Source organism: Leopardus geoffroyi, chromosome B1 (genome assembly GCF_018350155.1).
Source record: "Leopardus geoffroyi isolate Oge1 chromosome B1, O.geoffroyi_Oge1_pat1.0, whole genome shotgun sequence".
NCBI classification, from domain to species: domain Eukaryota; kingdom Metazoa; phylum Chordata; class Mammalia; order Carnivora; family Felidae; genus Leopardus; species Leopardus geoffroyi.
Window position 1 is genome coordinate 148,724,059 of NC_059327.1, and position 25,801 is coordinate 148,749,859.

The window sequence follows — 25,801 nt, forward strand, 5'->3', positions numbered from 1 at the left end:
GCAGTTTTAGACAAGGAGCTTTTCAATATCTTTGATCTTTTCTTTGAGGCTGGTTGTGTTTTTAGTACTGATTTAAGTGCTTTAGGCTGATTCACTTGTTTCTTGGCAGGTGTGGTAAAGTTTTTGGATTTCTTTGACACTTTATTTTTGGCTATAGATATTTTCTTTTTTGTTGCAACTTTTCTTGGCTGATTGAGCTTTTCCTTGGCAGGTGCTGTCTTTTTAGATGTAGTTGGATTTTTCTTTTTGACTTTTAAAACTGCTCTTGTTGCTGTTGCCTTAGCTGGCCCTTTTTTGACTGGAGTTAACAGTTTGGTTTTTTGATTCTTTAGAGTTTTCTTTTTGGCTAAACTTTTTTGGGGGGCTGCTTTAACTACTTTCGCCCGATTCTGTTTTTTCTTGACAGGCGATGACAGAGTCTTGTGAGATGTACTTGGTCTTTTCTTCGGAGCTGAAGAAGTTTGGGGGGATCCTCTTATTGCTGTGGACCTAGATTGTGTTTTGGATACAGACAAGTTTGGTTTATAAATATTTTGAGATTTCTTCTCAGTTAGATACATTTTTGCAGCTGATTTGGTTGTGCGCCGTTTTAACTGTTTCTTAGTAGGCATAGACTGGATTCTCTTGGATTTTTGTGGACTTTTCTTCGAAGCTGAACTTCTTTTTGATGCTGCCTGAGCTACTTTTGGCAAATTCAACTGCTTCTTGGCTGACGTGGGCAGAGGTTTTTTAGGTGCATTTTGACTTTTCTTAACAGCTAAAGATGGTTTTGGTACTGCTGGAGTCCGTTTTGACTGTTTCTTGGCAGTTGTCTTTTGACTTTTTTTAGGCTGTTTTAGCGTTTTACTTGTCCTGCGTGGCGCATTTCGTCCTGTTAAACCAGATGAAAGGGGGGGCCCTTTCTTGGCAGAGGCTAACATATTTTTCTTAGACCTGACTTGTAGACTTTGCCTTTCTGATGGCAGGGTAGGTTTTTTCTTTTTACTTGATGTCCTAGAATTTAAAGATAATTGGCTGGCTGCTTTGTTAGGCAGTGCAGGTGAACCAGAGGCATGAGAACGGGTTTGAGGTTTCCTAATGACTTGGGTGGATGGAGGTCTGTTTTGTGATGTCCTGGCAGGGGAGCTTTGCACTGGCTGACGGTTAATTGTTTTCCTTGTTGCCTGGCGCTGTGATTGCTGACTCTCACTGAACTGCAGCAGGAGAGAATAGGAGATATTACCAAGTGAAGCATTCAGTCAATTATTGTTTTGTATTTTCACTTCAGTTATGGAAACTGTTTCTGCTCTTTAGTTTGGAAAGTCCTTTGGTTTCAAGTGTAATATAAATTTAGAATTAACTGCACTATAATTTAAAAGAACAAGACACAATATGTGGATGATTAGAGAAAGTACTGGGTGTTACTTTCAATGCTTAGAGTATTTTCTAAGAAAATCCAACAAAATACAGAAATCTAATTTGGGGAAATCCAGTTCATTGGTTTTATAAAATACCCCATTAAATCTATGAAAACTTGTTTTTCACTTAAAAACTGCAGGATGAAATCATTGTCATCTCCTTTAGGAATTAACAAAAAAATCACATAGTTACCATGTAAACATGTTACATGAATCTCAATGAAAGTGTTACATCTAAGCCTTAGTTTAGAAATTATATAAAAGAGAAGTATTTGATGTTGAATTCAGAAAGTTGGATATTGAAAAACTGCAACAACAACAACAACCCCCACCCCCACCCCCCACCATGAGTTTCTCTTGCTTGTAAAAGCTTTGTCTGAGGCATTAAATGTTCTGGGAAGAATAGGACAAGGAAATAATAATGACAAAAAAGGAAAGGATCCTTGAATGAAGCATTGCTGGTTAAATAGCATGAAACAGACACTTGAAGACCTCCTGTAGTTCTAAAAATAGTGGATATTGTGCTCTGAGCAGAGAGAGATAAGGAACTAGTAAATAGTATATGATTAAATCAGAAGAGCAGAAGAAGGTATTAAAAACAAAACAAAACAAAACAAAAAAACTCTGCCAGAGCTATAAAAGGGAAAAGCAAAAGCCCACAAAGTTCAAAAGACCAAGGCTCACTCAGAAAAGTACATAAAAACCATGTGCACAAGTCATGTTTCAGATGAGTCAAATATGTATGACAATTTTTTATTTTAGATACCAATAGAAGAGACTATCTTCTTTTTCACCGTGTTTATGCCTTATGTGGAAGAACATACTGCAGTGTTTGATTGTGAGAATATAATAATAGATCCAGAGGCTGAGTGACAAACAAGCTAGAGATAAGCTTGCCCTCATGTTTCGTCTTCACAGGGTTATCTCCTTGTAATGAAAGTAGTGGGTGAACATGCACGGGAAGGAGAAGTGGGAGTCTTGGTAATTTCATTGCAAGGTTAGTTGTAGTGCTCCAAATTTATTTGGGGATTTTCTCATATTTATCCTCCTCAACTAACAGTCATTCTCTTCTGCTTCTCTCCCTCTTTTTCTCTTTTTTCCCTTCCACATCTCCCTTTGCTTTGTTTCTTCTCAAGTTCCAGGTGATTTTGAATAAACATATTTTTATGAATGTTAGAAGTAGAAGGTTATTGTTTCTGTTTCTTTCCATCTCATGTGACTGTATCTTGATTTTAGAAATACAATCCCATAATCTCACTCTGATCCCTATCTCAGTGTTAATGTAGCTTTCAATTTTAGGTAGTTCTTATTTCAAGTGTATAGAATCTTACCGGGAAACAAATGGCAAAGACCAGGATGAACCCCGTCAGGATTAAACCCTTCATCTTGTCCTTTTAACCCCTATAAGTGAAGAAACAAGAGAAAAGATTTGCGATGTGCTTGACAATGAAAGAATAGGTTTTACCAAACTGCCCAGTGATATAAAATTAAAATTTTAGTAGCAAGTTTAAGAGCTAAGGAATTTTTTTTCCTAAAATTAAACTTCAAATGTGGATGTTAAGTGAAAAGATACCTATATATTTTTTGAAAACACTATCATTATTTGAAACCACTAAAAATCAGGTTTCTCCATTTGGTTTGCCAATAGGATTATTATTTTCCTTTAAATTCTCATCTAAAAGGAGACCTTCATCTTCTATCAGAAATTATATTAAGTAATCCCTCACCTATGCATTATCCACTTACTGCATGTGTATTTACTCTCCCCCCATCTCCCCCCCACTCCACACACACACTACTTTCTCTCCTCTCCCAACTCCCATCACCGTCATTTAGGAAAATCATAGCAGTTGTGACATAAAGAGAGTTCCAGGAAGATACATGGTATGCTCTTAAGTTGAGTGGCCAACTTTATTGAACTCAGATCCTATATGTATGATGGATAACACGGTGCACTATGTAATATATTGCAAGGACAGTTTCCACAAAATCCTGAGACTCTCTGATGCTATTTGACTTTTGCTTTCCTCCTCCAATTTTTATTTTGTAGTCTACAGGATCCTTTACCTGAAAATGTTTTATAAATTTTTTTATGCACTTTGCCTATCGATAATTCATTTTTATTGAAAAAATTTTTTTTACGTTTATTCATTTTTGAGACAGAGACAGAGCATGAATGGGGGAGGGTCAGAGAGAGGGAGACACAGAATCTGAAACAGGCTCCAGGCTCTGAGCTGTCAGCACAGAGCCCGACGCGGGACTTGAACTCATGGACCGCGAGATCATGACCTGAGCTGAAGTCGGCCGCTTAACCGACTGAGCCACCCAGGTGCCGCTCGATAATTCATTTTTAGATGAGGGGTACCTCATCACAGTTAAAGTTATTGAATATATCAAATCTATTTCTGACCTGCATTAATCTAATTTTTAAGAACCTCATGTTGTTTTTCCTAATATAAGATGGTTTTATGGGTGGAAAGTGTATGATGTTTCCATGATGCCAGTATATAGGCAAAAAGACTTGTAATTCCAGAATGTTGTGAAAGGAAAATGGAAAATAAAGGCAGCCTGTATGTAACTTAGGGAAGCTCAGTATAAATGAACTGGTCTCTGGTAGCATATGGCTTATGATAATGTGATGGGGGCACCCTCAGCTTTAGTGGCTGTCAGTGCCAACTGGTCACCTTTTAGAATCATCATCAGAAAACTCTGAAACTACTTGGTGTTTTAGTCTGAGTCTGAACTGAATCAGTCTCCATCAACATTTTCCCCCATAAAACAGTCTCTTCCATGTGTCCCCATTTCAGTGAATAACACAGTATTCACCCAGTAGTTGTGTAAGCCAGAATCCTGAGTCAGGCTTGACTCTACCTCTCATTCTCTGGTGTCCATCCATCACTAAATCCTCTCTATGTTTTACTTTCTGGACAGTTTTGAATCAATTTGCTTCTCTTCATCTTCACCAACAGCATCCTAGCCAAGTTAGCATCATATCTCACTTGAGCCTCTCCTTAGCAAATATTACCTATTAAGTAGCTGGCACTGTTCTAGGATATGCAGAGATAGGGGAGATGGGTTCAATATCTTTGACTTGTTAGAGGTTTCATTTTCATGATTATCAAAATAGTCCCTTAACTGACCCACAGCCTTGCTTTTAATTGACTAAAGTCACTCTGATTTTTATAAAATACAAATCTGATTATTCTAGTTTCCTCATTAAAACCTTTCACTGGTTTTCCGCTGATCTTTATCTTAAAGCCCTCCCCCCAAATTCTTCAAGTGGCTCACAAGGCCCATGGCAGCCCCACTTCTTGATCTTCAGTCTCATCTCTTTTAGTGTCACTCACATTGTATGTGTGTGTGTGTGTGTGTGTGTGAGAGAGAGAGAGAGAGAGAGAGAGAGAGAGAGACTGTTTTCTTCCTCGAAGGTCCTTACATATTCTGTTACACAATTCAATGCAAAAGGCTTTTTATTCCCAACTGCCTACTGGAACAACTTCAGTCAAGTTAGCTAATGATGTGTTTATTGCTAATCTAATTCTTGTCTTACAGGATGGAATTCTTCTCAGTGTTTGACAAGTCTTTCCCTCTTCTCTGGGTTTCTGTGGAAACAACTTATCCTTCCTGTGTCTCTGAAGGGTTTTTTGTTTGTTTGTTTTTTAGGTTCATTCATGGATTTTCTTTCTTCTCTACTTACCCAATTATGGTTCTGGCATTCACCCTATTTTTCTCTCATTCTATAGCAACATCTCTGCCTTTCCTTGGAAACAGTATCCATCTCTATGCTGGCTTCTAAGTTTATTGATCAAGATTCATATATCCAACTCTTTCATGGACATCTCCATTTGGTTGTACCATTGCACCTTTAGCCCAGCCTGTCCAAAATTGGATTTATTAGTTCCCCCAGCCTCTTCTCTTGTCATTTGCAACTACGTGGATGGAACTGGAGGGTATTATGCTAAGTAAAATTAGTCAGTCAGAGAAAGACAAAAATCATATGACTTCACTCACATGAGGACTTTAAGAGACAAAACAGATGAACGTAAGGGAAGGGAAACAAAAATAATATAAAAACAGGGAGGGGGACAAAACAGAAGAGACTCATAAATATGGAGAACAAACTGAGGGTTACGGGAGGGGTTGTGGGAGGGGGGATGGGCTAAATGGGTAAGGGGCACTAAGGAATCTACTCCTGAAATCACTGTTGCACTATATGCTAACTAATTTGGATGTAAATTAAAAAAAAAAAAAATGAAGCCTTAAAAAAAAAAGAGAAAAGAAACCACATGTTAATAGAAAAAGTAGATTCTAGAGTAAGAGTGCCCTAGCAGCATTGTCATTTATCCACACAATTACCTTGAGAGGGGTGTCTCCTTTGGATCTTGGTCAGGACTTGCTTCTTCTTAACTCAGCAGTGCCTCTAAGACTTGATACCTGCAGATGTCAAGAGAAGTTATTGAATGATTCTTCCACCTAATAAGGCACCCATGCCTTCCCTTTGTACCTCCTACTTTTTGCCTATTGGTTGTAGTAGAGAGTGGGGGCTAGGAAAAAAAATGTGTATATGCGATTATTTCAATTTAATCTTGAAACATTTTCCCTTTGGATTTTCTGACTCAGGCACGTTGAAAACTCTATCTTATCTTTTACTTGGAAAAGGTAATGATAAAATCTGATAGGTAACAAAATTTGTAAATCAACACTACAGCTTATATGTATATCACTTATTTTAAGAAAACCATGGTTTGGTTTCTTATTTGCAGCTATAGAATAATTTGTATATTGTCTGATGTTTCCCAATTTTTGGAATTTGAACAACTTTATTTTTGCAGTTTGTTTCCATATTCCAAAGTTTAATAGACTCAAAGACATGAATGTCTGAGAGAATGTAATAAGAGGTTATAAATAATCTTTCCTCCATTGAATTAAAACACAGTTATTTAACACTTAAAGTGCCTGCATTAAGGAAAATTTATGAAATATGTCTACCTTGCTGCACTCCCGTTGTACTCCCTCATGATCCTTTTAACTTAGACTCTCCCAGATTTTGAAAATCACATGTTCAGTTATCTAATAATCTACTTTGTAAATACTTTTTTAATTGTCGTGACCATGCAATGGAAGAAATATACATAATTTTCCTTAAGCATACTTTTGTTAATTTTATACTGATTTATTTACCATGTTTACATATTCATCTGTATTAAGCCACATACCAGAACAAATGGCAAATACATTAATTCTGAAGAAATGTAGCTGTGAAAATCACTAGTGTATTTAAGAAAAAAATGGAAAAAAGTTTCTAAAGGCAATTCTAGAATGGTACAAGGAGCACTAAACTTGAAATCAAGAGGTTTAGATTTAACTCCTAGCTCAGTCATTTTATTTCTGTGTGACCTTGGTAAACTTATTTGCAAATGCCATTTTCCTATCTATAAAATGGGAATCCTGTTCTATTTACCTGAGTGTGTTGTTATTAGAATTAAATTAGAATATTTATTTACCTTGTAAACTCTTTAGCACTATGTGAGAATTGTTTGTAATATAATTTATTTATGTATTAAATTTTAATGTATTATTTACAGATGTATCTAACATAACTTTTAATCTCAGCATTACTAGATTTGAAATGACAACTTTGATTTATTTATTCATTCAACAGATATTTATTGGACATCCACTCCATAGAAAGCATTGTGGACTCAATAGGAACAAGAGAGACCTGGTTCTTGCCTTGAGGGTCTAGGGATTTATTGGAAAGAAATATTATACAAACAGAAAAGAGTGACTTTGATCTATTGATATCTGGTTAACAGAGAAAGTACACTTCCACTTAGCCATTTCTTTTGGACAAACTTTCTTCATTCATCTTTTCTTCTAAGAACCTTGTGTAGGCCAGAAGTCAGGGTTTGGCTGCACTTGAATGACTGGGTGCCTGCGTGATAATCAGTATCATAATAAGAGCTGTGCAATAACAATATACAATATTGTCTTTTCTGAGAATTGAGGTAATCACTTTAAAGTTAATAATATTATGTATACTTAATACTGACACACTAATTTGACTCAGAATAAGGTTGACCTCCTTTCTCTTTTAAGTTTGTCATTACTTTGGAGCATTAATCATAACACTCTCCTTTAGGAAGTCAGTACTATTTTAGGAGTTCCAATTTATGGTTTTTATTTTAACTGAATATTGGAATATGGTAGAAAGGACTTTGGAAGGTAAGAACTTTGGTCTACATATTCCCTAAATTTGAGTTTATACTTAATTTTGTAAGGACAGTTCACATACGGAAATTGCATCATGTAACATTATAAACTCTATGTTATATAAAAATTATTCATGCTTTCTTCAGTGTGAACTGAAAGATATTTTAGAAAAGTAGGCCAACCTTCTTGTAATCATGAATACAATGCACAGTTATTAACATATTATTGATATGGAAGAGATTATTAATCATTTATTTATTAATCATTTATTTATTAACACCAATCATGATTAAGTAAATATAAAATATCTGGATATATTCTTATCAAAATCATTGGTATTAGCATGACCTTAGACATTTTTCTATCAGGTTGTTTTGAAAAAAGGAGGAGAATAATCGCTGACGTGTGGTTCATATGCAATTCTTACAGAAGGGAGTTTCGGACCAACTTGGCTATCTGTTCTAGTTAACAGTGAGTGTGAAGTAGGCCTAGTTGAGACTGGAGAAGAGTGTATCTCATTTATGAGAATGAGGAGTAGCCACTTCTTAGTTCCATTGATACTCAAAGGACGGGTCAGGGCTTAGAAGAAGAACTTGCACCACAACATATTGCGTTTGTCAGCAAGAAAGTCTTGCTGCTAAATGAATGAATGAAAACATGAATCAATCAATTAATATAAAGGAAGCTGGAAAATGTGTGCATTGACAACATTGATTTAAGTCCTTCACTCTTAACTGATCTGTAACAGTTTGTGGAAAGCAGCCAGTTTGCAGACCACACTTTGAGTAGCACTGCTGTGGTTGACAGTTGTCACACGAGAGTGCCTGTCCACAATACCAGATCATTCATGTTTTGGAGGAAAATTTGGACTTTCATATGAGTTATATATTTTTTTAATGTTTTGCTTATTGGCAACATTCAGTTGTTAAAAGTACTCTTTAAATCAGAAAAAAATGAGAGAGTAAAAAATTCAACCCATTCTTTAACATCCAACTCAGATACCACCTTTTTCCTACACTTTTCTGTTTTTCCTCTATTACTGCCTTGGTCTGTAAGAAATCTCTACTATTTTGGATTGTGCCATCATTAGTTATACATATGCTATGTGCCCACCTTTTGTCTTAGCTCCCTTAGACCATTGTCATATTTGGGGCTTTTTTTATTGTCTCAAAGCACTTAGCACAGAGATTTGCTTTGCTATTTGTAGATGCTCAAACTACGAGGTTGACTGTGTTAATTTAATATATTTAATTATCATAAAAACTCTTTACATAGTAAAGAGTCTTGGACAAAATTTTAGGTGTATAAAAATTCATAAATGTCTAGGAATGAGAAGATCAGTTAGCAGAAATCTTTTAGACGTATGCATTTATGGAGCTAGTGAGCAGATCCAAATTTAAGCCTGTGCTTAGCAGATCCTTATGATATTTCTCATGTACATGTAAACTATATTCAAAGGCTGTAAAAAGAAGGGACATCTTATCTACTAATTTGGTTTGCTTTTATAAACCAATCCAGATTATGAAGGTGTTCCCATCCAACATCATGAGTACACTGATTTAAAAATTTTCTGTGGGATAGTCGTGAGGAAGAATATTTTAAGATAAAAATTGATAAACTTAAAATATACTTGGCCTGAGGAGAAAAGTAGTCTTCGTTTATTTTTTCTTTCAGTTCTAAATTCCTGTCGCATATATGCTATTGATTCCACATTGTATAAAGGAAGAAAGCACTTGTGGTGGGAAATGGAAAGAATAAATACGAGGCAGCCTTTCTCATGAGCTATAGTTTGACAGGCAAATTCTCCTAACCCCTCATCTCCTCTCTTTCTCTCTCTTGCACACAGACACATATAGACCCAATAAAAGTAGATCAATCCCCTACTTATTTCTCAGAGGATATAGAGGCTTTAATGTAGTGGTCATAGAGAGAAGGGACAGGGGCAGAATTTCTCAGTTCAGTTCTCCTTGGATCCCAGTCTATGAGTGTGTGGTTACAGTGATGCCAGTGACATTTTCCATGCAAGACAGCTTCTTGTTGGATTTAAAAAACTCTTTTTGCCTTCCAGTGCTTTATAGCTCAGGAATAATTTAGTCTTTTCTATATAAGGAGGTATCTACAGACCTCTGAAACCCTTTTGGTATGCACCAGGGTCAACTTTTCATTCGGGGAATGAAAGCTTGTTGGTTTTCTGGGTTCTCTGAATAATATCTCTGCCTCCAGTTTTACAGTATCCTAGAAATCTCATATCCCCTATAAGGGATTTGTATTATTCTATAGGTAACACCTGTAAGTGTTCATTTCCTTTCAAAAAAGTTAATAAATTATTATTTTAAGCTATAAGTGACAAATTTGGGGGATAATATAGTCAAAGTCAGTGAATGAGAGATTTCGTTGCTTAAGAGGGAAATTAAGAGGAGCTAGGGATTCTTGCTTTTAAGGCATCAAGGACAATAAAAGACAAATTTCTTCTTTTATGTCAAGTATTGAGGGCTGTGAAATGAATTCAGTCATCATGGTAAAATACAATGACAGTTATTGGGGCACCTGGCTGACTCAGTCAGTAGAGCATGTGACTCTTTATTTCGGGATTGTGAGTTCAAGCCTCACATTGGGTGTAGAGATTACTTTGAATAAAGCTTTAAAAAACGCAATGACAATTCTTATGGTATTTTAAATATGTGAAATGATTTGTTGGTGATAGATGAAGAAAGGTTAAAATCTACAGGATAGTATGCTTAAAGAATTGTATTTTCACTGTTCAAATCTTCAGTATTTCATACCTTTGATTATTCGTTGGGGTATTAAGTCAGTATTCAGGGGGCATGTGTAGTAGCTATCCCTTGTAGGTTCTACGGAGTGTTGTCAGTTGTAGGTTCTGAGGTATTTTATTTAGGAGAAGTGGCCGCTGGAGTTGAAATGAGTAACAGGGCATGTGGCATTAGATTCTGGAATTGCTGTGGAATCTTCTGCAAGCTCTGGGATATATATTCAAGGGCTGAACCATATTCTTCAGTGCCGTAGGAATCCCTTCAGGGTTGGTGCCATCTTTGGGCAAAGTGTCAGCAGTTGTTTTGGTAGCAGTGGTGGCATCAGGGGGAGCAGAAGTGCTAACAGTCACAAGAAGAGTAGTGCTGAGGGTGGACGTGTTCACCCCTGGAGCAGCTGCGATGGTTTTAAGAGCCTCTGCAGTGGCTGCAGGGTCAGTTACGGTACCACTTGCCCTGTTGGTGCTCACCACAGTGGCTGTGGGACTAGTCATGGGAACAGTCACAGCAGTACCACTGTTAGTAGAGGTGGTGTCAACTGCAGAAGTGGTTGCCATAGCAGTAGCGTTAGTGATGGTAGTAGCTGTGTCATCTTCAAGGATAGTGTCTCTTGTCTGGTGGTGGTGGCGGTACCAGCAAACTAAGTGATGATTTTAGATGCAGAGATAGTAGTAGCAGCAGATGAGAAGGGAGTAGTAAGGGCTTTTTCATTAGGTGTAATTTGAGCTTTGCTAGCAGTAATGTCACGACTACCTCCATTGGCTATTGTGGTGATATCTGCAAAGACAGTAGTTGATGCTGCTTGTGATGCAGGAGCTGCTTCTACAGAATTATCAGAGGGCTGCTTTTTTGGTTGACTTGACAAGGTTTATGAGGTTCAGATGTATGAATTTCAAGTTAAGATGGAGGGCATTTTATTAGACAAGGTAGTGATGAATGAGGTTTGCATACATGGCACTTGGGAGCATGTAGTCATGCTGGATCAGATGGAGATTGGTTAATAGGATGCAAGGGTCTCATCTTCTTTTGTTTGTTTTTGGAAGCTAGATGGTGGTTTCTGGAAGAATTACATCCTTAGGAGTTGTCTGTGGACTTAGCAATTCCTCTTGAAGCAGATCTGGAGACTGATAAATTGGTTGGTGGAGACCTCTTGTAAGAAACTCTCTTTATTTAACTATTGGAAACTTTAGACTTCAGCCATTTAGACTTAGGAACCAGATGGCTCCTTACTGCACCTTGGGAAGATGACACCTGTTTAAGTGCAAGTATTGCAGCTGGAGCCTTCTGTTTTCCTGTCTTTACAGGTGATTTTTGTGTAGTATTGGCAACTGAAGACCCTTTTCCTGTATTGTGGGAAGATAATGTCTGCTTGGGTATAGCCTTGGAAATTTTTGACCATTTCTGTTTCGGATTAGTAGTTTTCATCCTTTTTATAGCAGTTTTGGAGGATGATGACTGTTTGAACTCAGTCTTGTCAGCTGAAATCAATTTGTGTGCAGACTTGTGGATTAAGTTCTCCTTTTTGAAGTTGGTTTTAATTATGGCTATTTTTATACAATATTCCTAGGTAGAAATCACTTTTTGGTAGAGGTAGGCCTTTTTGTTGCATCTTGGGAAGATAATGAGTGCTTGGATGTTAACTTAGAAGTTGAAGATTTTTCAAATTTAGATGCTAGGGATTGGTTTGGTGTTGCAGACTTTTGAATCTGGAGTTCTCTCTTGTCCAGCAAGAGAGTGGACAAAGAATTAAATATGAGAGAGGCTAATGTCTGAGAGGAGAAAAGAGCCCTGAGTAAGGCTCGTTGCTCCACATTTATTAGGATCAGAAGGCTTACAAACATAATGGGCATGCAGAAAGAGATAATGAAACAATGATCATTAACTCAAGTGTGTGAGAAGAAGGGGGTTTCAAAGATATGCTGTGTTAGGGGTTTGGGTCAATGCAAAACAAAATCCTGGCACTAAGCAGATTGCTGTTAACAGCAGGCACCAGGTTCTGTGTCTGTTTATCTTAACTTGCCTAGGGGATAAAACAGATAAGCATGCTACCTTGGGGTCAACAAGGCACTTTTCTTTTGCAAATTATCTCTGGGCAATTTCACCTTGCTGCTGTGGTCTGTTGCCCTGTTTTTCTGTTCTTGGACGCTTTCATCCTGTGGAAGCAGCTTTTTGCTTTTGTTCTTTGCCGGGGTGCTTTCACCCTGTTTACTTATTGTCAGACACTTTTGTCGTAAGCCTTGTTAACCCATTGGTGCGAGTCCAAGGAACTCCTAAACTTATTCCCCACAGTTTGGTAAAACTGATAAAGATGATTTTGGTTGAGTCTCAATAAGTGAAGCCTGGCTCAAAGACTGTGTTGATGTCTGGGCTTGGGCTTGTCTTAGTGCAAGGGGGGCACGCGAGGACTTGGTTTTTCTGGTTTTGGTAGGTAAACTCAGCCTCAATAGCTTTTGTCTTGACTGGTCATGAGTTTTAAGACATTCAGTTGTCTGCAAATACAAAAGGATACAAATAAAAATATATGTGTGGCATCAAGTCACATGGGTCATATTTAAAAATATTCACTAGTAAAAACAAAAAAGTAACCATTTTTAACTTTTTTCATATTTTATTTTTTTAAGTCTACTTTTTGGAGCAGTTTTAGGTTTATAGCAAAGTTGAGTAGATGGCACCAAGATTTTCTATATACTCCCTGCTTCTACATATGCAGTTTCTTCCACTTATAGTATCCACACCAGAGTAGTACCTATAATAATCAGTGAACTTAACATATACATATCATTATTAAAAGTCCATAGGTTACATTAGGTCTCAGTCTTAATGTTGTACATTCTGTGGGTTTTGATAAATGTATAATGGCATGTATTCACCAGTATAGTATCTTATAGAATGGTTCACTACCCTAAAAATTCTTTGTACTTTACCTATTCATTCTTCCTAACTCCTAGTGACCACTGATTTTTTTTTTTTTAGTATTTTCATAGTTTTGCTTTTTCCAGAATGTGATATAGTTGGAACTATGCATTTAAGTTTTCTCCATAATTTTCATGGTTTGATAGTTCATTTTTCTTTAGTACCAAATAATATTTCATTATTTGAGTATACCACAGTTTATTCACTCACCACTGAAGGACATCTTGGTTGTTTCCAAGTTTTGGCAGTTATGAATAGAACTGCTATAAACACCCATGTGCACGTTTTTGTGTGGACGTTTCTGATTTTTTTTTAATTTATAATCCTCTATGTGACTATATAGAAAGGGATATAATAATCAAAGTTCATGGTAAATTTTTTTTAAAGCAACAAAGCTTTCCTTATCCTGGTTATAAGCACAGTGATATTTTACTAAGTTTTTTTTTTTTTTTTTTTTGCATATGATTGATATGAACCTCTTTATCTTTTTTTAAATGAAAAAAAAATTACTTGTTGAAGAGCATTGAAAACTTACCAATAAGAATGTAGCAAGGTTCAAGGTGATCATAGATAAGAGGAAGATCTTCAACTTTTCTTCATGGACTTCAGAAAAAAGAAAGAGAAAAGAAAAGAAAAAAGAAAAGAATCCATATTAATAGTGCATATAGTGTAAATTATTTTAGTAAGTCATGATATTAAGACTTCTCAATGACCAATACTTTCACTAAATAATTTGCTGGTTACCCACAGACTTTCTGCACCCTTTATAATTTCTAATTACGTAAGCATAATTAGAGTAATTGGAGTTAACAGTGTAATTCTTCTTTAAATATAAGAAAAAGTCCATTATTTAAGTAAAAATTATTTTTAAATTATTAAATTATTTATGCTTTCATAGAGTCTTGAAGGGTTGAAGCAAATATTGAAGTTTGCACCCACTCTGTCACCAGGGAGTATCTTAGGCAGAATGAAGCATTCCTATTATAGCAATTTTTACTTAACAAAGACAAGCTTGTTTTATGATTTTTACTTAAATTGTGCTTGTTTTATCAAAGATTGCTATTTGGCCATAGAACTTGCATGATTCATAGGAATAAGGTTTGATTAAACTGCAGAGAAAGTGAAACTCTGTTCTTTGAGGATATATGATGAGTTGCCATAGTAATTAGTGTAATAATGCTAGAAACAAATTCAGTTTGTCTAAGTCAACAGATCATTCCAGTGATTAATTTAACTGTTACACTTATGTCCAAACTGTGGAAAGCACAGAGCCTAATAAAGAATCTACATCCCAAACTCTTACCTGTGTAGATACCTTAGAAGAAGGTTTCTCCTCCTTGTTCTGGTCAGATTTTTTAACTTCTTTTAACCAACCTGACTCTTTTCCAGTAAATAGACTCTGTCTCCAAATGAAAACTAGTAAGCACCCTCTGAATAAATAAACCTTTCATCCCTGGATGTCCCTCCTACTTATTTCCTACTGTGGAGAGACTGAAATAACTTGAATATGAATATTGTTGGCAAGGGTTAATACTGAGTAAAAGAAAGTCAAATCTGCTGGCAAAATCAGCTGCTTGCATGGATTCTTTTTGTGGAAATATGTTTCACTGATAAATTTTGGAAAAAAATTTTATTATAGAGTTTTATTATTTGTACTATTACTTGAAATCATTAGTTTAAAATTTATTGTCTAATGGCATGAGATATTTCAAGGTTTTATTCATTAAGGTCCTATTTTAGCCTCCCAAAAATGACTGTAGATATTTTGTTATGAATTATTTAAAAAAAATTTTTTTTCAACGTTTATTTATTTTTGGGACAGAGAGAGTCAGAGCATGAACGGGGGAGGGGCAGAGAGAGAGGCAGACACAGAATCGGAAACAGGCTCCAGGCTCTGAGCCATCAGCCCAGAACCTGACGCGGGGCTCGAACTCACGGACCGCGAGATCGTGACCTGGCTGAAGTCGGACGCTTAACCGACTGCGCCACCCAGGCGCCCCTGTTATGAATTATTTTAAAGAATGATTTTTAGATGTGGAAAAAACTATGTTAATGCCAAATATTAATTTTATAGGAATGTATCAGAGTTTAATCTTGCCTTCAAGAGTTTCAGGGATTTTTCAGTATATTCCAATAAAATATGTATATAAAAAGTATACAGTTGATCTTTTAAGTCTGCTTTTGTTCATCAGCCTGACTATTAGCTTTATAGCCATGATTTCAATAATATGGGCATTTGGCCACAACTAAAGTATATCATGTTAGGAAGATTAGGAAGAGAATATGCCATAATCTCCTTCTTTTAAATAACATGCTAAAATTAAGATAATGCATAATATTGATATCACAGTTTAGTTATCATTCTGTTGACATTCAGCTTTCTTTCCTTGAAAATTGAGAGTAAGTTATAAAAACATCCTCTCTTTATACTTTTATATTGCTGTGATTGCTGACAATTATTTGTAGTAATTTTCTTTTGATTTAAAATTGGTTTAACAGTATATCACTGATTTTGGTAGTTTGGTAGTTTGATCACTAACTGCTAAGGTCAGCATTTATTTTTTTCCTAGATTTTGGTAAGAGAAGTCTAAGTTATTTAATCTTATTAAATGGGTATTTCAACTTCAGTCATTAATCCACTATTCTTCTATTTACTCATTTGTTTAACAAATATTTATTTGGTTCCTACACTGTATCAGGCCTAGCCTTGGACAGACAATAGTGAGCAGGATATAAGACTATAGTTCCTATGTTTATAGGGCTTGTAGGCCAGCAGGAAAGATAGACAGGCAGGTGTAACAGAGTTTGAGGAGTACTAAAGGAGAAAGAACTGGCAGAGGCAGGATGCTATGGCAGCACATTAGTGGATCATTTAATCTTGGAAGTTCAGGAAAGGTTTTCTTAAGAATGTGATATTTTAGCCAAGGAGTCAACTTTTGATTATGTGGTATGAATTATCAAAAGGATTTCAGTGGCTTCAGAAAAGTGCAGGTGCAGCTAAAGCAGCCACAGGAGTTTTTGAATGTATGGTATGAGGATGTTAAGGGAGAGAGGTGATGTGGGAAGGTAATAGCAAACTCATGAAAGTTGTCTTTATCCTGTGGGCAGTGGATGTGCTTGCAAGTGTTACTTAGGGAGAGTAGGGATAAAAGAATGAACATTGACTGAATGCCCATTTAATATAGGGTACATTAATGAATATCTCAGATTAAAGGTTGTATGTCCTACTAGTAAGAGAATGAAGGCCGGTGGGTTGAATTACTAGCATTCAAAGCTAAATTTTACCACTTAGTGAAGCCCATACATTTTTACTGTCTTATGTTTAACTATTTTGAAGTTGTTTGCACACATAGAAAATGAGGATCAGTAACAAATTATTTCAAGAGGTTACTGGTGAAGATTAAGAGATTAATATATGTGAAAGTGCGTTATATGTAAGAATTTGTTGTTTTTGTTATTTCAAAGTAGTTTGTTTCATATTTTATTTTACCTGCCAGACTGGAAATGCTTTTATAGTAGTGTTCACATGATTAAGAGCATGGGCTTTAAGGCAAAATTATCTGGGCTCAAATCCCAGCCCCACTTGGGGAAAATTACTTAATTTATTTTTCCTAACAGCAAAAACAACATTTAGTCCATGGGTACATATTAAATGACTACATACGTGTAAACAAATAGAATATTGACCTATAGTATATATTATATAACTTGTTGATTGCTTATTATTATTAAATATCATTATTGTTATATGCTCCACAATAACTCTTATACTACCTTGTACCTAGTAGGTGATAAATTTTTTTAATTAATAAAATAAATTCTGCCTCTTCCACATTTGCACTTTGTTTTTCAAGAAATTAATAATGTTATTAATGGTCATAGCAAATGAGGCCCAGCTATGCCATGCTCCTGACCATCCCTCTCTTCCAGACTCTAGAATTTGAGCGAGAGAGCAGGTAAAAGGCTAAAAATCATTCCTAATAATAGCACATCTGTTGAGGGTTTCGGCAAAAGATTAGATGGGTGACCAGTAAGCACTTTGTAAGGGTTGAGTGATTTGTATTTTTTCTGGCAGGATGTGTTAAATATGGAGCAAGCAAATAAGCAATCCAGTTATTTTTGCAATATTTGTTTAAGAAAAAAAAAACCCTTATTTTTGGACTTTGAATATTCACCGATGTTTGTATACTGGAAGACGTCAACTCTAGAAGCTTCCTGTGTGTGTGTATGTGTGCACGTGTGCACACACATGTGCATGTTTATATTTGGACAGATGTGATGCTGTAGCTTCTAGTCTGGAGGAATCTAGTCTAGTTTCCATCAACTTCATAATTTTCCTATGTATCTGTGTTAGAAGTAGTTGTCATCTATAGTCTGCCTGTGCCCAGAAATTGCTCCTGGGAATGATCTTATCATTAGCGATACATTGGAACACTTAAATTTAATGTTAACTCTAGAGTTTCTAGGGCTCTCAAGAGTCACTTTTGTGGTCCCTGGGACTGGATTACCATGGCTTAGCTTTTTCCTGGTCCCAATGACTTAGTTGTAAGTTTAGATGTTCCAGTCTCATCCTGGAGAAGATGTTCTTAACCAGTGTTAGACCATGTACCACTTTGAGAATTAGATGCTATTTTGAACTTTGCCCCAGATAAACTTGTTTACTCAAACTCACACTAAATTTGCCTTGGACTTTCAAGGTTTCAAAGATCCCTGAGGTATATCCACAGACTCCTCAATTAAGAGATCCGCTTGCATTCAAATGGCTTTATTGTGCAAGAAACAAAAAATTAAATGAGACATGGATGTAAAATGTAAGGGGAGAAGAGAAAGGAGCCAAATCCATTGAAATCACTTTCTCTTTCTTGAATGAAGGTGGATGGGTGACCAAAGAAGAGTTTGGAGTAGTCATTTGGTTTCAGCAAGACCTATAAAAAATGATGACAGTTTAAGAATTTAATTTATAATGTGTTAACAGTTTTCATGTACACTATTATTTAACTTAAATGATTTATCTCTTATGTCTGTATCCAAGGATTTTATCAAACTAAAAATTTAAATATAAATATTTAAATATAAATATTTAAAATTGGCTTATAGTAACTGAGAATAATTGACTTCACTGAATATTTACACCAAGACAATGTTCTTTACATGCTTCTTTACAAGTGATATTATACACTGGTTGTAGCTTAGAAATCTAGGTTCATGAGTTTTGAACAAATGTAACTATTGAAATAATGATTATTCCATTAAAAATATAATCATGTAACATCTTTTGAATCAATAAAATATGTAACTGTGTACTACTTGCTTTCATGTTGTCTCCATTAATTTTCTCATTGTGTTTTCTAAATTTTAATAAGTCAAAAATTTATCCAGCATCTTATCTTCTTTTTCCTACCATATGTCCTATTAAATAGCAACCAAATAATAAAATTTACACATACACTGATCTAAGGAAACCATAATGTATTTTCTGTTTTTCTGCACATTAGACAGCCTGTATGGAAATAGATGGCATAGTAATTAAGCTTTATCATCTGAAATCAGACAGTTTTGGTTTGGTTTCCAGTTTTGAACTTTTGAGCTATGGTAATTTAGTTAAGATCCATAGGCCTGTTTGTATTTATTTTTGTGTGTGTGAATTCAACATAGTAATATAATCTGTCCCATATGGTTGCTATAGGAATAATCAGAGGTAATTATATAAAGTAATTACCATTTAGTAAGGACAAGATGTTGGTTAAAAATAAATTTTATTATTTATTATTTTTATTTTTTCTAATGCATTATGTTTTGTAGACTGACCAGTTTTTACAATCTTTTCACAATATGCATTGCCACTTGAGTCTTATAGAAACCACAATTAAGAGAAAGTGAAAGTTCAGAGAGAGTAGTGACTTGCCCAAATTCACACAGATGGAAGAAACAGCCCTCTGTGGTCTAATGCTATTCCAGTTGTAACACAGATTACTGTGTTGTATTTTAGATTACATAACATATAGGCATTGTGATGTACTGAAAATATTTATTGCAAAGAAACGCCAAATTTCACAATTTTCTCCCCAAATTATTTAAACTCTTTGGTTATTTTCTATTTTATTGATCTTTCCCTTTAACTTCTTCCCATAAGTTGCAAGTTATTTTAGACTCACCCTTATTATTGGATCCAAATAATAAATGGGAATATTGGCATCACATTTAAGATTCTGAAAATATTCTTTTAGTACGTATGTGCTTTTTAAATTAAGAATTACAATTCTTTCATGGGTTTATCTTACAATATGAGAAATTTCGGGTGCCTAACTTCATGGGTCCTTTCTGAAATGATGTCTGAAATAAAGGAATGTATGGGAAATGTATTTCCTTTTATTCAATTTAGGGCAAAATTAGAGTGGAAGAACATGATCACATGTTTAAAATATATTTAAACTCATATTCTGTATAAATGTTCTAAGAAAATTTATGTTTGAGGTAAGAAAATCACAAGTTTTTACTTCATGTGTGAACAGAAATAAAGTAAAACTAATCGATTCTAGTAGTGTTCCAATTGTTGAAATTAAGTTTGATAATAAAAGCTCAAATTTTTCTTCACTTTGTAAAATAAGATATTTCATTTCTTACTGAAACAGAATCTACTATATCGATGGTATGGCACCACCAAAGTAAAATGATAATGAACCCATTTTGACTGCTCCTGTAACAGACTTAATTTGTCTATTGTACTATTTTAGATGTTATGATTGTACTGATGAATCCATGGATCTTGTCTGTATTATTTTTAAAAAAATTTTATTAAATATTTTTTTAAAGTTTATTTATTTATTTTGAGAGAGAGAGGGTGAGTGAGCAAGTGGGGGAGGGACAGACAGGGAGAGAGAGAATCCCAAGCAGGGTCTGCACAGACAGAGCAGAGCCCAATGCAGAGGCTCAAACCCCTGAACCCGTGAGTTCATGACTTGAGCCGAAATCAAGAGTCAGAAATTTAATCTTGTCTGTATTATTTATTTTTGTCTTTTGCTCATTTACCTGTGATGTCATCTTCTTTGACGTTTCCTTAGAGTTTTTAGACCATGGTTGAAGCCACTGGAACTGTGGTAGTCTCAGGTGTGCTTGTGATGGTGAATTCTGAGGATGCTTCTGTAGTGACTACAGTGTTCACTATTGGTTCAGTGGTAGGAGTAAGTGTAGGCTCAGCAGTAGCAATGGTATTGATGGTAGGGTTGCCTGTCTTATCCTGAATTTTCTTTGGGGGAATGGCAATAAATGACGCAGGTAGGTGTGGGTGACGTACTACAGTGGGTGTGTAGGTATTTGGCAGGACTTGCCACTGAGGAATTTGGACATGTGGCCTAACTGCAACTGGTTTTGCATAATATGGATAGGGCATATATTGATTATTAACTGGTACAGCTGGTTTATGTGGGTAGTAACTGGGCTCATAGTGAGGATAGTTACTCAGTACATAATGAACTGGGATATACTTGGCAGTTTTCTGATTAAGCAATCTTTCATCATTTTCACGGCACTGCAAAAAGAATACATTGTGCAGATGGTATAATTGTAGGCTAGAATCTTAAATCAGAACTTTTTGAAGTAATATATTTTAGTATTTGACATTGAAGAAATACAATATTGGAAGCAGTGAACTCAACAACCATATTATTTTACAAGATACAGATTTGTACACTTCTCTTCCATTTCTTGATTTTCAACAAATATTAAAAATAATATTAGTTTCAAACAGATTAGATGAGGTAATCCATAATGTAAACCACATTGCCAGGTCTTGGCATATATGAATAGTGCTCAATAAATGTTGGGCATTATAATAAGTACAATATCTAGAAAAGTCTCATAGAGAGCTATGACATATTATGCACAAACATAGCACATGCAAAAAAATATATGTGCATATATAGCTTTTAAAATATGTGTATATCTGTGTTCTTACCACATATTTGTAATTGTTTACAAATTTTATTTATCTAGAGATTAGGTTGAGGGCACATTTTTTTTTCTAAACTAATTATAGCAGAATAGTAAAACAATGTGATGTGGGAGGATTCCTGGATTTATACTTTGGATTCTTTTCAGCTTCATTTTATTCACTAAAGATCACTTAGGGAATTTTCTGTTTTTATTTGCCTCTCTTCTATTGGTTATGTGAATTTATAAAAATACGTCATTAAATCTTCCCATGTGAGTAAAAACAAATCAACAAATTACACTCCAAAGCAACTATTTCTCATGAAAGGAGACATATCTAAATGTGTTCATTCAAACATATTTGGAAAACAAAAAGAGGAAGTAAATGCAAGTGTATGAGAGGTATTCAAAGATGGGTCAGAGAAGATCCTTCCCCCAGTCTTTAGTCAGGAGAGATATTAAACTTTACATTTGTTTTCCTTTTCTCCCCAATATTAAATTCTGAGCTAATTTTCTTATGCTGCAAAATATACATGAAAACCAAAAATACGTGACTTGGGTCATAAAAAAAATCCAAGATTTTCAGGTGAATATTGAGGTCGATTCATACGATTGTTTGCTGAAGTGATTTTTTTGGTAAAGATTATCATTTTATGGGGTTTATTTATTAATTTTTAGACAGAAGACATTTAAGTACCATTGAACTGTGCATAATATTATACTTTAGAGTTCATGTCTCTACAAGAAATAATGAAAAGAAACTTACAGTTGGTTGTTCTTGGTTTTGCACCTGTGCACCCTGCTGCAGTTCACAAAAATGAGAAATAAGTTAAAAAAAGCAAGACAAAGTCCAGATTTTTTGTGGTTTAAAAATCTTTTGTACTAAAGACAAAATATTGTTTCTCTGTTTTTGCTTTAATATTGTAAAATATTGTAATGCATTCTCCATGGTTGTTTAATCTGTAAGGTCTGTGAGCCACTCAAGAAGTGATAGCAATAAGCTAATTAAAATCTTTAAAAATCACCACCTGGGAGAAAATTTTAAGGTTGCAAATAGTATGATCATCTGACTCCTATGCCAACAAATATACATATTTGTTTAAATGGAAAATATGAATAACCTATATTCAATTTGTATTGAATTTACATTGTGTTTTTGGTTTCTTTTTTTGTTTGATTTTTGAGTGTACATTATTATAAATAAGAGGGGCATTGAGCATAGTTTTTTCTGCTCTCCTGCTAAGATAATTTATGAGGTTTATTTTGATTAAAGAACGGCCTCTTGTATAACATTAATATATAATGTTATATAAAAAATAGTGTTTTTTTAATCAACTTTCATTTGTTTTTATAATACTTTTCTTAATTCTGGGTTGCAACATGCATAGGGAATCAGGAGTGAAAAAACAATTTCCATAGGCATATATAGAGAGCTTTAAAAACTCACAAAGTTTATATAAACTTTTGAGATGAGGTTATAAGATTAAACATTTTAAAAAATGATAGATCTAGTTTAGGACAGTTCACACATATCCTTTGGATATAAAAAGACTCTTTTGGATGATGTTGGTACAGAAAATTAGAAATTTGATAAAATAATAAAACTCACATATGTTGAGATAGAGATTTCTTTGCTCTAAATGCATTAAATTACTAAACTTACTAAATTACTAAATTAAAACTTAAAAGGTAATATGAACATTGTAGAAAGTTTGCGTATACCCCAAAATTGAGATAATCTAGACATCTTCATATTATATCAATCTGTACATATGTTCCTAGTATATGTTCCTGTTAGTACACATATTGTATCTTGCTTTTTTTTTCAAGAAGCAATATCTCATCTTTTTTCCCATTTATCATATAGTTTTTATACTCAAATATCTATAGTCGAAAAATAAATGATAAATGATCCTGTCATGAAATGTTTATTCTTTAGTGTTAACCGTTAAGGCTTCTTTCAAAAAATGTTTTATTAATAGATAGATGAGTAACATCTGTATATCACTGTCCTTTTTAATAGTTTTCATAGATGCCTTAAAATAGTTTTAAAAAATATAACTTTTGGGGGTGACAAAAATCCTTTAATGGGAATTATCGGATTGCTGTACAGAAAAACTGTGCCAACTTATAATGCCACCAGTAGGCTATAAGATTGTGCAATTCATCACATAATGTTACTAATAAACATTATCCTAACTATATTTGGAGAGAAGGGACAAATTAACATGTATAAGATACTATCACAAAATATGTATAGTTTTGATTGTTCACAAGATTGAATGGTAAAATTTATAAACTTTCATTCTTTTTGAATTATTTGTTCATGTCTCTGGGGCTTGAAGCCTTTGTGAAAATGGGAAGAAGTGTTTGGGAGCTACAGTAAGCTCAAGTAGCTCAGGAAGAGGTTGCTATAGACCAGGCAGTTGTGGATCATGTGATACTGCGATTTATAATAAAAAATATATATTTGGTCTTCATTCCAGGTTCTGGCACAGTGCTGCTCCTAAAACCCTTGTGATTTCCTAAGTGATGGGCATGGGGTTGGGAAGAAGGTGTCTTTCATTATGTTAATGAAGTGAATTTGGACCCCACCTAAGGATGGAGACTGGTTGCCAGAGAAACCAACCTTTTTTCTTTTTTCAATGTTTATTTATTTATTTGAGAGAGAGAGAGAGAGCTCCAGCAGGGGAGGGGCAGGGAGAGAGGGGAACAGAAAATCCTAACTAGGCTCCGCTCTGGGAGCGTGGAATCTGACAGGGGGCTTAAACCTAGGAAACAGGAGATCAGACCTGAGCTGAAACCAAGAGTGGGACGCTTAACTCAGTGAGCTATCCAGGTGCCTCATGAGAAACTAACTTTTTGGTTTGAAGGTTGGGGCTTTCAATCCCACTCTGTAATCCTTTAGGGAGGGGAAAGGGATTGGAGGTTGAGTCAGCAGACAACAGCCAATAATTTAGGCAGTCATCCCTATGTAAGGAAGCCTCCATCAAACCCCAAAAGGATGGGTTCAGACAGCTTCTGGGTTGGTAAGCACATGGAAATTCAGGGAAAGTGACTTTCTTGGAGAGGGCATAAGACCTCTGTACCCCTTCTTACATACCTTACCCTATGTATCTCTTCATCTGACTGTTTCTGAGTACATCCTTTTATGATAAACCAGTAATCTAGTAAGTAAAACATTTCCTGAATTCTGTGAGCTGCTCTAGCTAATTAACCAAATCCAAGGAGGGGAATGTGGGAAACTCCCATTGATAGCCAGTCTTCAGAACTACAAGCAACAGCCTGGGCTTGTGACTAGTGTCTGAAGTGAGAGCAGCGAGACAGTCTGAACCCTCAACCTGTGGAATTTGACACTGTCTCTGGGTAGATGGTTTCAGAATGGAGCTGGAATCTCTGACACACTGCTGGTGTCCAATAATTGCTTGGTGTTGTGTGAGAACTCCCACTCCCAAACACATGTTGGCAATGTGTCCAGGAACCTAAAATAATAATTTTCTTATTTCAGTTTTAATCCTGATTATTCAGAGAGAAAACCTAAGTTCAAAATGTGCTGGTGGGCAAAGTAAAATGGAATTTCAAGGAATAAATGAAGTAAAATAAATGTAAAAGTCATAATAATTCAAAATTTTAAGGAGTTTGACTCTAAGAATTTACCTAATAGAATTATTTAATAAATATTAGCTTAAAAGGAAGTCTAAATTGAATAATACATGAATTATGAAACAAAGACTAGTACCTTCCAAAATTTATAATCTAAGAGATGGTCATCTAACATCATCTTATGTTTGTTTTCTTGTTCTTGCTATGGGCAAATAAGTGCCTGGGATCCCTGAATAATCTCTCTTTCTTGGATCTCTCTCTCTCTCAAAAAAAACAACACATTAAAAATTTTTTAAAAAGTTAAATAAAAGGAATTTATGATCCTGGGTTATGACTTATATATTTATTCTTTAAGAATTATTTTTAGAACATTTTATAACTTAAAAATATTTCCAGAATTGTTCTCTCTTTACCTCCCCAATGTATTTTCTGTATAGTATGAGAATTTTAAGGGTTTTTCATACATGTTAAAGTGTGATTTCTTAATTCCTGGGAGCTAAAATCATATCCAGAAGAACGTGACTATAATTTTATAATATAAAATCAATAAAACTTTAAGAAAATATAGCAAGTATGCAGTTACTTTGTTATATGAAATATAACTTCACTTTCCACAATAGAACTTTTAAATAAAATTTTCTTAAAATCTTAATACAAATTGATTAGATGAAATCAACTCACCAAAAATGGCAAGGTTAATGCAAGGATATTCACAACTAGGAAAAAAGTCTTCATCATTGCACCTGAAAGTAAATTAAAAAAAATTAAATTAAGAGGATCTGTTATAATTTAGGACTGATTTGGGACAATATTTGCTTGTTTTGTTTTCTTTTTGGTTTAAGGGAAAAACCAGATTTATGGTTAGATTTAGCCAAGGTAGAAAATATTTTATTGTACATTTAAAGAAAAAACAAACTTGAAATTAACAGGGTGAATCTGATACAGGCTTTGCCAACAACTAGCATCAGTTTTAGGAAG

At 34.8% G+C, this 25,801-nt stretch overlaps 1 protein-coding gene across 1 annotated transcript; it reads right to left on the reverse strand.

Annotated features, from left to right (window-relative positions):
• Positions 1-20,357: 20,357 nt before the first annotated feature.
• On the reverse strand, positions 20,358-25,558 carry CSN3 (casein kappa). The gene is made up of 3 exons (XM_045450396.1): positions 25,505-25,558; positions 21,987-22,019; positions 20,358-20,819 (listed from the first exon to the last, which is right to left on the reverse strand). The coding sequence occupies exons 1-3, from the start codon at positions 25,556-25,558 to the stop codon at positions 20,358-20,360; spliced, it is 549 nt and encodes a 182-aa protein (XP_045306352.1).
• Positions 25,559-25,801: the final 243 nt, after the last annotated feature.